The 12,362-nt window shown below is 51.9% G+C and overlaps 1 protein-coding gene across 10 annotated transcripts in view; it reads left to right on the plus strand.

Annotated features, from left to right (window-relative positions):
• Positions 1-12,362, plus strand: part of LOC144948703 (synaptotagmin-like protein 5) — an 87,787-nt gene that overhangs the window by 32,301 nt on the left and 43,124 nt on the right. For 8 of the 10 annotated variants that reach the window (XM_078878374.1, XM_078878373.1, XM_078878371.1 and 5 more), the window contains one exon: positions 10,214-11,510. In XM_078878374.1, coding sequence (XP_078734500.1) covers positions 11,392-11,510 — 119 coding nt within the window. In that variant the 5' untranslated portion in view covers positions 10,214-11,391. The remainder of the gene's footprint in view (positions 1-10,213; positions 11,511-12,362) is intronic. The other 2 variants (XM_078878375.1, XM_078878376.1) reach the window with 1 other exon arrangement.

The following is a 12,362-nucleotide window of genomic DNA, read 5'->3' on the forward strand; positions in this document are numbered from 1 at the left end:
CCACCCCTCGGAAGCACGAGACACAAAGTGATCAATTGCGTGCCTCGTTGTGGATAGTACCAGCGACAAAATGAATAAGCACACGAGACGCCTGTGGTAAAGTTCAGGACAGTACCGGTCACCAGATCTCGGTACAAATTTAATTCCTGCCCCCCGAACAAGGATACCAATTCCTGAACTTTCTGGGTCAAAGCTGGACAGCTGGCAATTCTATTGTGAAAAAGAGCTTCATATAGCTCATCTGATTCCTCCAGAATAAATGCATATTCTGATTCTCATGATTCTATTGCAGCTGGTGACGTGGTCATCAATGTGCCTCAAGGAGACTGATTTCAATCAGTACGTACTGCCTCCTATGACACGTTGATCAGAAACCCAGACATCCATGAAAACGAATTCAAGACAAGCCGGAGAGCGTGCAGAAAACAACACACAGCGAGATGCACGCTTGGAATGACATTGATAGAAGGAGAAACAAGTGGATTGAAAAACATTCGCAGGTTAATGAAATCATCCAATCGGTTGAGACAAGTATGCGAGCTTGGTCAGGATGCGTGGTGGCAATCTGCTAACTACCTCGCCCGGTTTACAGGAGGGCATGGGTTAAATCCTGACCCGGCAGCCTGTTGTATAATTGGAGTTTGTGCGTCTGTCTCACCCCCCATGGTCGCGTGGATTTTTATCCGGGTCCTCCGGTTTTTCTCTCCACAATTCGAGTCAAAGTGCATTTTTAATATTTTCCACGCGATAAGCCAATTAATTGGGGCTATCATTCGTGATAGCCAACTCGCTCCCGACAAAAGCAACACAGCTCAGGTCTGTGGCCTATGGTCGAGAACAGCGGCAGCGAAGGAAAGGCATGAAACGCCTCCCGAGAGCACTCCGCTGAGGAAACGGAGCGACGGGCATCGGCTCCGCGTGCGCTGCAGGCGCCGGAGGGACTGTTGAATCGCAGGATCGTGAGATATGGCGACGACTTGGGAAGGTCTTCATTCGGCATTGGATATGTCGTGGTTGACGACGATGACGACGACGATGTGGTGGTGGAGTGCTGCTGGCGTGGACGCAGACCCCAATTTGACGCCCGCCGTTAGAATTTACCAACTCCTCATCATGACGCCCTCAATTTTCCAAACATTCGGCGGGGAGGTGAAAAGTGCCGCCCGAGCTTTTGAAACGGAGCGCGGCACCCCCCCGCTTCCCCTCCCACCTCCCGGGCAATGGTGGTTCAAAACAGCGGCTCGGCTGATTGGAACCAGCTCAAGGCTCAATTTACAATTTTGCACTGAAGGAAAATAGACGTGAACAGCCCACGGAACAACGTGTCTCACATGCGCCATCACGGGTTTTGACAAGGAACCTTTGTCGTCAGTCTGCCCTTGCAGAAACAAACAAGTTCGTCTGTGCTGTGAGTCTGTTTGTTTTGGCTCCCCGAATCATTGGCGAGAGAGAGGATTGCAGGGCAGCGCTGGAGGGCGGAACGCGATTGTGCTCGATCTCTAAAGTGGCGATGCCCCGCAGCCGGTTTACTCTGCACGACTGGCGAGAGAGCGAGTGAGAGAGTGGCTCTCCCGTGAAGCCGCGGCTGCTTCTTCTTGAGTTGCCAGGCCACATCTTAGTCCGCCTCTGTCTGACTTTAGCATCTCTCATTCCGCCACGGTGGTGCCCTGGCCGCAGCACCGCTTCTCAAGCCCCCGGGGGCGGGGGGGGCTTGCGGCAGAAGTCGATTCGTGCCCGCGGACGTCGCGCGCAACAAACACGCCGGAACGCTTGCTAGGTGGCGCGTCGATGCACACGACAGTCATAACGACAGCCGCCTTCTGCCTGTGAGCCAGCTTGTGTCAGGCTAAGTGCACTTTGCACTTTAAAGCCGCGTAAAGTGTTAAATACTCGTTAGCAGTAGGTCACAAGATAGACACAGGTGCTTTTGGTTGACTGACCGAGATGACTGGCAGATGCGCCACCTGTACTCCCCTACTTTGCCAACTTGCTCCGTGAGCGTCGCTCCTCCGCCCTCCATTGTTGCTGGAGGGCGACTGCCTGAAACTGCCCAGCAGCATCCTCCACGAGCCTCCTCCACACAGTCCGATCTTAACACCGCTGGTACCGGTCATAGATAAGTCCATTCAGCTCCACGTCCTCCTTTACCGCATTCGTCCATTTCTTCTCTAGCACGTGCCGTGCCCATTTAGCCTCCTCTATCCAGCCAAACAGGAGCTGCTTGGGCATGCGGTGGCTGGGTATGTGGGCTGCATGACCCAGCCAATGCAGCCTCACCTGCTGGAGGAGCTCGCTGATGAGACTGTGTCCAGATCTTTCAAGGATCTGTGAGCTACTCACAATTCAGCCTCGCTAAACCCAGGACGAATCGTAGGCAGGCCAGCCTGAATGTTTCTAACCAGTGTAGATGTTACTTTAAAGGGGTCCACGTTTTGCAAGCATACAAATGGGCGGTCATAACCGTGGCCGAGGAGACCTGGAGCTTTGTATGGAGTGACAGGTCAGGCAGCTTCCACACAGCACTACACAGCGATATGCAGCACGCACACACGCACACACACACTCGATCATTACATTCATACAACTCGCTCATGCTAAAATAGATTCCATAAGTGCCACGTGTGTGTGTATATGTATGTTGAACTTCTTTTGATATGTACGTAGCTAACCATGCTGATCGGAGGTGCGGAGGAAGGACAGCAAACTAAACACAAAAAGCTATTCTAAAGAAATTAGTTTTTAATCTAAATATTAAAGTGCATAGCTCTAGGGCGTCCTAATATCGGAAGCAATCAATGACAGATGACTGTCTATGTTGATTTAAAAATGGTAGTAAGTGATTTTTCTCTCAAAAAAATACTTTTTAAATAGTCATTTAGCTTAAACAGCTGAAAATTACACGGATATTTGCTGTTCAGAATAATTATGCCTAAAGCCTATAAAGTGGAGATTAAAAATGTACGCATTAAAATGAATACCCCCTGTACGTATATACAGTACTACATTTTAATATGATCACATTGATCAGCATTGTTGGGAGACTGTACAAGCAGACAGAATATTGTTCTGCGTCGGCTGTTGGCTATGGTCCTTGATGCATTTTCAGGTCCATCCAGTCTTCTTGTCATTATCACCGGCCGGGTACCAGGAGAGAGACAAAAGCCATGGGCACTGACGGCTTCTTAAACATCGAGATAGGTAGCCAAGTCGGTCGTCCTTTGTATATTTCTGAAAATTGAATTTCTTTGCAGACTTTTGCTTCTTCAATGTCGCGTGCTTGTTTAGTATTCACGTCTCCCTCCTGGCAAGCTGATGTGGCTCGCGTCGAGCCACATCAGCTTGAGAGACGACCTTGGGGGACGCATCGATGAGGTTTTCCGGGTCACGGTGAAAGTTGTCTGGAAGAGGTCGTTTGTTTTCTCGTACTTTTCCACAAGTTGTCCTCGTGATGGTTGTAGCCGCCTGTGACTGCTTGAATTTACGAGTCTCGATTGGTAGGGGGTGTGGGGGGACCGCCACTAATTGGGGAGTGCACAGAAATATTTTAGACTTGGCAACAACACCGTGTTCATAACTTGTTGTGCATTCGGGTCACTGCCAGGGCTTGTTTCATCCTGAGGTCGACGGCCTCGTGACTCCTCGTGTTCTGAGCAGATAACAATGAGGCGTGCATTGATTGTGTCGGCTCACCCCGCCAGGAGACTTTTGAAAGTCCCATTGGGCCCTCGGGGGCAACGTTCGCCCGCCCCCCTATGCCTTGACGGAGCGATTCGCTTTGCGTTGATTTTTTCCCCCATTCCCAGCATGCATTGCGATGTCACCCGCAGGGGATACCCTTGCCCGCCTCACCGGCATGCCTCTCTCCGCCGCGTCTTCTGCCTTCAACCGCAAGGCCTCTCCGCGCCCCATCCCCACTGACAGCTACTCTAGCCTCCGGCCATTAGCCGGAGGGGGTGGAAGAGAGAGGAATGGAATTGATTGCCGATGGCATTCCGGCCTCTCGTGTGAATAATGAATGCCGTATCTGGCAGTGCCGCGCCATCGCGGTCTTGCGGCCGCACATGGCTTTTTCGCGAGCGGCGTGCGCTCTGTTAAAGGCACGCGTGGGCAAACCGCGTGGTTTCTGTAATACAGCAGCGGCATATTACCATTTTAAGAGTGTATGGTTATACACTCCTAAAATGTCTGTTTTTATTTATTTGAAGAAAAATGGGCGACATCGTTATTTTTTATGCGTTTGTGTGTCGGTGTGTGTGGTGGTTTTTGCCCTCCGTTGGGGCAAAGGTCAAACAACGGAGGGCAGAGGAGCGCCGGGTGGCTATAATGCAGCAAGTTGGCAGAGTACGGTGTACAGCTGGTGCATCTACCGGTCAACTCAGTCAGCCAACCCATGGCACTTGCTGGGTCTGTCCCGATACCTCCAGTCAGCGAGCCTTCCACATTTCACGTGGTAGCCTCAAAGTGCACCTGGCCTGGCACAGGCACCGTGGTGACTTCACCGTCACTTAATGGCGAATGGCGAGCATTGGTATTGGTGCTTTTTGGAAAACTTGATTTGATGAAGGGCGGCGGCATTTCAGGGTGCCTGACAACGTTTTCAATCGGTGCGTATATTTTCATCTGTGGCACGAATGAGAAACGGTTGCACTTGTGGCAGAGAGGGGGCCACGTGGACTTGGGAAAAAAACACAAGTGTGACACCGCATTGAAGTGAAGCGAGCGCGATTGGGCAGGACACGGCGTTGACCGTTGAAGAGCGCGTCGCTCGGGCGGATTGCTCACGGTGTGCGAGAGGGCACACGCCCGCGAGGATGCCCGCCACTGGGGACGACGGAGCAATGGGGGGTCCTGTTTCACGTGCAGCAAGCGCGGTGGACCGTGGCAATCGCATGGGGAAAGGCCTTCGTCCAGCCGTGCATAGACGACGGCCGTTGATGCTGCTGATGCGGATATTCAATTTACAGCTCCGTTGTCGAATTTAGAATTCACTCCTTAAAATGAAAAAAACCGAAGTCAACGCCTGAATGTCATTAAATAGGTACCTAAGCATTGTTTTTATTCAAGGCTTTGCTCACACTCTTCACCACCACCACTATCACCATCACATAGCTTTGGGTCTTCTGTTATCTTGGTCACTAACCTCTGAGTGCTGCTGCACTGCAGTCCCGGTCTCATGGCCTCCTCCTGCACCCTCCACACGAGGCCCACCCATCACTACCTCCAAGTTGCCTACCCTATCTTCCTGCACCCTACACACGAGGCCCACCCATCACTACCTCCAAGTTGCCTACCCTATCCTCCTCCACCATACACACGAGTCCCACCCATCACTACCTCCAAGTTGCCTACCCTATCCTCCTCCACCCTGCACACGAGGCCCACCCATCACTACCTCCAAGTTGCCCACCCTATCCTCCTGCACCCTCCACACGAGTCCCACCCATCACTACCTCCAAGTTGCCTACCCTATCTTCCTGCACCCTACACACGAGGCCCACCCATCACTACCTCCAAGTTGCCTACCCTATCCTCCTGCACCCTACACACGAGTCCCACCCATCTCAACCTCCTCTGCTTCCTCATTGACATCCACAGCACTCTCCTGCCGTGTTCCATTCTGAACTTCCAAGTGGTTTACCTCATTCTGCCACGAAATTCCCAGCATCCTCTGCATGCACCTGCGCTCAAATGCCAGCGCTTTGACCCGCGCAGTGACACAGATATTTCTCTTGCCTCAAACTCCCATCTCTGAACACTAAAGTTGACCTCCCTGATGAAACACCAAATGTCGAAACCATCCCAGAGTATGCTTGTGTTGAATCAGTGCCGCTGAAGACGAGCACTCCCAGAAGGCCTTTTGATCGATGGGATGTGCCAGAAATACTCTTATTTTTTTTTATGTGGAGAGACAGATACGTGACGGATGCGAATTGTGAGTTTATATATCATACCTCTACTCTCTGCTCTCCCAAAGTGGTTTATAGAGAGTCCATCAAACAACTCGCTGTGACAGCGACACGCCACCGCAGCCTCCTCGCGAGTGACGCTCCTTTACGTCACGTCACGTATCCCTGGCAGAGAGAGCGGCTTGCGCGGCAAGTGGACTGGAGCGAGCTTTTGTAACTCGACCACCCACCCACCTCGCCCACCCACCCCGCTTGTCTGCCGTGACGCCAGTGGGCCTCATCCGCCATGCGTCACCCTCGGCGCCGGTTCACCCCGGTGCTCGTCAGCGGCGGTGGTGGTGGTGGTGGTGGCAGCTGACGTGTGGCTTCATTGATTCTTCAACTGTCCCCCGTCTAAGTTTTTTTGAAGGTCGGTTTTAACAAAGGAGGAATCGATGGCAGCGTCCATGCAAGCGACACGTTCATAACAAAAAACATGTCGACTTGTAAATGCGTTCGTATTTTCCTGCCCAGTTCTAAAACAATTTGGGGTATTAATTTCCAACCTTTTTTACTCCTGATACGTTTTAATTAAGTCACCGACTCGCTGGATTTTTTTGTTGGTTTGACACGGCGAGCTCGTGCCACGTGACCCGGTGATAACCTTCACTTGAAGTTGTTCTACTGTTGAAATACCTCACGAGGATTTCCCTTCAATTCGATATCTTCCAAAATAATGTCATATATATTTGTGAAACACACTGCCTCACGGACATTTTTTTTACATTAATCATGATTTCTTCTGTTTTTATTTTTTGTTCTGACTGAATTGCATGCGATAAAAAAAAACTGGATTCAATTATCGTTTATCATTCCAGAATGAATGACACCATCCTAGTCCTTGACCTTTTTCCCCATCCTTTTTTACGAATTGAACAATGAATGTCACAGATCTCAATGCGTGTGGGGGGCCCTGCGTACTGCACGACACGCGCCTGCTTGTTAGTGTATTGCTCGTATGCCCGAACACCCCTATGCCCGTACAAAAGTACATTCGTACGCCCGTAAGCTCGTATGCTCGTACGTCCGTACACCCGTACGCCGAGCACGGCCTCACCAAGTCCCATGACACTTCTTCAGGAGGGTCCTGCCAAGTTTTTTCGCACTAGGGGGGAGATGTCACTGCTGGGTGGTTGTCCCAGTTGAGTAGTTTAGCAGGTAGTTTGTCAGCGTTGTTGTCTTTGTTCCGGTCCAGTTACCCATCATGGTGTTTATCTGCATGGCAGAGCATGGCATTGACGGCCTAACAAGGCCCACTCGGATGGTGAGCCCAATCATAAATTAATCGATTTCCTCCAACGATTATCGATTCGATTACACGACTAATTGTATAACACGAAAACACTTTCGATCGATGCATTTCCCCCCCCTCGTGTGTCGCTGGACGGGAGGTGACGGTCAGGGCTTGGTGACAGTATCGGCCGCATCACGACGGGCACGGATTGTCCACCCCTATCTATCTTAAAGGGGCCGGAATAATCGGCTGTAAAAAAAACGCAACTGTTACAATTTGTTGATGGACGTAATTCATTATCTCCAACAGGATGCACGGCTGTGCATTAATGCCTTTGAGGCCTCCTGGGACAACCAACGTGCGCGTGTGTAGCGGCTGCTTTTTTTTATTCAGTAAAATTTTTATCGCAGCAACAGCCAGAGGCTTCGTGCAGCTGGAACGCATCGTCCGTACACCTCCATTTAAGGACCGAAGCACGAGGAGGAATTCTCCACAATTCTCGCTGTCGCCTGTTGGGGCTGGTTGTTTTAATTACTGGCGAAACGTCACAGTAGTCGAATTGTAAATGTTGGGTGTTCAGTCTCCAACACACAACCGGTGTACGTTTTGTTTACATAACAAACCTTACTGATTGCCTGTGTCGAGTGGTGGTGGCGGGTTTAATGACACATTTATATTTACACCATCTAACCCAAAAAAAACTCATTTCTATACACCGTGTATAAAGTGGGCATTCATATTTATTAAAACCCCCCTGTGCCGAGCGGTTAAAGCCTTGGCTGAGTAGTGTCCACGGTACATATCCTGCATGCATTAAGATCAGACTCAAAATCTTTAGTTAGACTGGAGAAATCCGATGAGCTATGAAGCTCTTTTTCACAGATGTCCAGCAAGGGGCACGGGGTAAGAACGTTACAACAATACAAAAAAAACGATAAATGTATGAAAGGTAATTAAATCACAGAAAATGTATTAATTAATTTTATAAGTTCAAATTCCAAGCTTCGTCGGTAATTACAACAACCAGCCTCATCAGGTGACAGCCAGAATTAAGCAAGGCAGCATAACAACAGCAAAGACAGTCCAGGACCACAGCAAGACAACAACAACAAACAGTCTCTCAATAAAAATTGCACTTTAACATTGATGTTACCCACCCTCGCCCCCCCCCCCCATCCGGTGGCCGCTGCAAGAGTGAGAGCTCTCTCTCCATGTGTCTCAGTCTTTGTGATTGAACGAGCGCAATCGACCGGCTCGTTCACACGCGGGCGCCAGCGCAATTGCGCTCCCTCCCGGCGTCGCTTTTCACCGAAAGCTCCGGCCATCGATGCCCGCTGGTCGGCCCTGGGCAAAACGGCGGAAGTTCCACATTGCCCACGACGGGGTTCGGCCGTCCACGCAGTAGACCGGCTGCTCGTCTCACCGAAACCACGTGGGGTGTGATGGTGATGGGTAGAGTCGACGTTCAATCGGGCGCCTTGGAATAAGGCGCGGCATAAATCAACATGAGATAAGAAGATAACGACTGTTTTTTCTCTGCTAAATATAATACTGTCAACTATTTTTTATTGTTTTACCAGGTAAGGCCCACTGAGTTATGTAACTATTTTTCAGAAGCGACCTGACCACAAATGATAGCTCAACGAAGTGGCTAATCATCCCGTGGAGATTCATAGCAGCCAAATACTCTAATCGAGTGTTTCTAATTGTGGAGGGGAAGACCAGAGGACCTGGAGAAAAATCCATGTGACCATGGGGATAGAGACATTCAAACTCTAAATATACAGGCGCCAGGGTCGGGATTGGGATCGGACCCACAACCTCCTGTATACCAGGCGAGGTAGTTTTCATCTCGCCACCGCGGCACCAGACAAGGATTTGAACTCCATAGCTCTAATAGCCTGTGACCTAATCACCGGGAGTGTGCCCAATCTCATAGGATCTCGGAAGCTACGTAGGCTTGAGCCTGGTTCGTGGTTGGTTGAACGGCCACCAATGCATAACACAGATGTTATAGGCTGCGGCGAGGCTACCTGGTCATAAGAGATCTAACGTTTATGCTCCCACCTTCAACAATCCGCGGTGAATAGCATGGCGAAGTATGATAACAACCCCCGTGGCCGACACGGTGTGTGTGGGTAGACCTTATACAGCAGCGCACTGACAAAAACGCAGAACACTCTCGTTAGAAACAAGTGCTGTGGCCAGATGTATTGTACGTATCACCACGTACATCCTTTGTTATAGACATTGGCCAGGTATATTATAGAATTGGTTAAATATGCACGATGCGTGGTGGAAAATCGGAACGTGACCCCGATGATCCATTACAGCCCCCGGTCCAAGCAAGGTCAAAGTGTCCATTGGGTGCGTCTCACCTCTCTTGATGGTTCCAAGCCAGTGAGGGAAATTCCACAATTCTATGGTGAGGGCCAGTATCATTGTTATCGCATTTCTCGAATTGATCAATAATTTTAGGCATTCTGGCCACTTTAACGAATCTACGCAGTTCATCAAAGTAACGTTAATGCCACTGTGAGAAATGGAAACTAGATAATAATAAAATTGTAGTGTTTTAGACGTTGTGGGAAGTGTACGGTGGATTTCATATAAAGAGGCTTGTCCCCACAATCAGAATGTGGCTACTGGGCAGAGCACGATCCCATGGGTGTGTGAGCAAGGAAGCACGGTGACTTGACTTCTTAATCGTGAGTTAATGAGCACAAACATGGCGGACCCGTTTTGGTCCTTAATTGGGAAAACATCCACAGCGAGGTCGCTCCCTGCTGGCAGAGCGGAGCCACACTCACGCCGGCACCGGGTACTCCTCGTGCCTCGTGTAGGGATGCCTCCCACTGGTGGTACCCTAGGCTAGACCGATGCAGGGCGAGGGGGGAACGGTCGAGATGAGGTGTGATGCTGCCCGGCGCTCTGAGATGCTGAGGCATTTAAGCCCTGTGAATACAAACCCTTACATTGCGTTTTCTCTGCACGCCCTGAACAATGTCTGATCGACTGGATTGTTATTTTCCAGCAGCTGGAGGGAGAGGATATCCCGAAGGAGCGAGCGCAGGCGGGGAGGGCTGCCGGGGGCACGATGAACCCGCAGCTCACTCGCCAATCTGCCTCGCGTTCTGCAGCAGCAGTGGCAGCAGAAGCAGCAGCATCGCCATCCCACATTTAGTCACCCCCGGTTTGGCACAGCCCCCGTGTCTCACAGAGCACTACCTCCACATTGACGAGTCTCCGCAGAGGCGGAGAGCGAGGAAGTGACCTCCGATTGTACAGCAGCGGCGTTACCTTCACCGGCACCGGCGCCGAATCGGCATTCTCGTCGCGTGACATTTTGAGTTTGGACAAGCGAGCGGAGGAGAGCGGCATGGGCTGCACGCTCCACGGGAGAGGTCCTCATTGATTGGATGGCAGCCATCGTCACGCCGCTGCGCTATCGCGGGTCCTCGTGGTGAGCGAGCCGCATCGCGGCTGCCTCGCTCCGCGCCGCCTCAGCGGCAGCTGCAGCGCGACCGGGTACAGGCCCCACAACACCGAAAGACGACGGCGGCGGCCCTCCGCTTGCCGAGGCGTCTTCACTCAACGGGCAGCGTCGTCCAGGTGTCTTCCTCATTCAGAACAACGGGTTTATGTACATTTTATGGATGATTTGAAGATGGACAGAAGGAGGTAAGGACATCAGAATTAAAACTTAGACCGGGAATTTGAGCAAACAGAACGAAAATCTTGACTTAAAGTTTTCGTGACTGCAGGAATTCATATTCTTTGGGTCTTTCCTTTCGGTAAAGTCACGTCGATAGGTTTGTTATTTTCTTTGAATCTATCTCCGTGACTTTACAGACAGAATGAGACGTTTTTTCTTAAAATATATATACAGATTCTGAAGGTGTGCCGTGAGTGGCCGTGGTACGAATCGTAACGTGGGGGCGTGAGATTCCCGGGGCGAAGTCGGCGGAGTCGAGGCATTTGGGCGGCCCGGCCGAAGAAAGGAGAGTGGTTGGCGGGTGGGAGAGAGAGGGAGGATCGCGAGGCCCCTGTGGATTCGGTCGCCTTCGAGCATCTTCATCAAAAACGGCGACAAAGTTCACCTCGACGCCTTGAAACAGGGGCGGATATAGAGGCGGGGGGGTCGCGGACAAGGAGTCCCGAGGAGCCCGCGGAACGCCACGCGAGGAGCGGCCGTGACCGACGCGTGCAGCCATGTCCGGCGAGGAGGAGACCGTGGACCTGAGCTTCCTCACCGAGATGGAGAAGGAGTCCATCCTGGGCGTGCTGCAGAGGGACAAGACGCTGAGGGAGATGGAGGCGCAGAGGGTTCGGTGAGTCGACCCGATTTGTGTGATTCGCTGAGACCGCCGTTGTGTACTCGCGTTTTTTTTTTCGTTTCATTAAAATAGTTCACCTGGAACGTCCCTTGAGATGGAACTTCCCGTTTACCAGAGGCATCCAGAGAAACCGGGGTACCCTCAGAGCTCTGTGATCGTGACCGCCAAAGCACATGCAGGGCATCCAGTTTTGATATGCCTGGGAAGCCACCACAGTAGAGCCACCGCGGTAGAGCCACCACAGTAGAGCCACCAAAGTAGAGCCACACAGCCGTAGAGCTACACCGCGGTAGAGCCACACAGCGGTGGAGCCACACAGCGGTGGAGCCACTCAGCGGTAGAGCCACACAGCGGTAGAGCCACACAGTGGTAGAGCCACACCGCGGTAGAGCCACACAGCGGTAGAGCCACACAGTGGTAGAGCCACACAGCGGTGGAGCCACACAGCGGTAGAGCCACACAGCGGTAGAGCCACACAGCGGTAGAGCCACACAGCGGTGGAGCCACACAGCGGTAGAGCCACACAGCGGTAGAGCCACACAGCGGTGGAGCCACACAGCGGTAGAGCCACACAGCGGTGGAGCCACACAGCGGTGGAGCCACACAGCGGTAGAGCCACACAGTGGTAGAGCCACACAGCGGTAGAGCCACACAGCGGTGGAGCCACACAGCGGCAGAGCCACACCGCGGTAGAGCCACACAGCGGTAGAGCCACACCGCGGTAGAGCCACACAGCGGTGGAGCCACACAGCGGTAGAGCCACACAGCGGTAGAGCCACACAGCGGTAGAGCCACACAGCGGTAGAGCCACACAGCGGTAGAGCCACACCGCGGTAGAGCCACACA

Source organism: Lampetra fluviatilis, chromosome 50 (genome assembly GCF_964198595.1).
Source record: "Lampetra fluviatilis chromosome 50, kcLamFluv1.1, whole genome shotgun sequence".
In the NCBI taxonomy this organism is placed as follows: Eukaryota; Metazoa; Chordata; class Hyperoartia; order Petromyzontiformes; family Petromyzontidae; genus Lampetra; species Lampetra fluviatilis.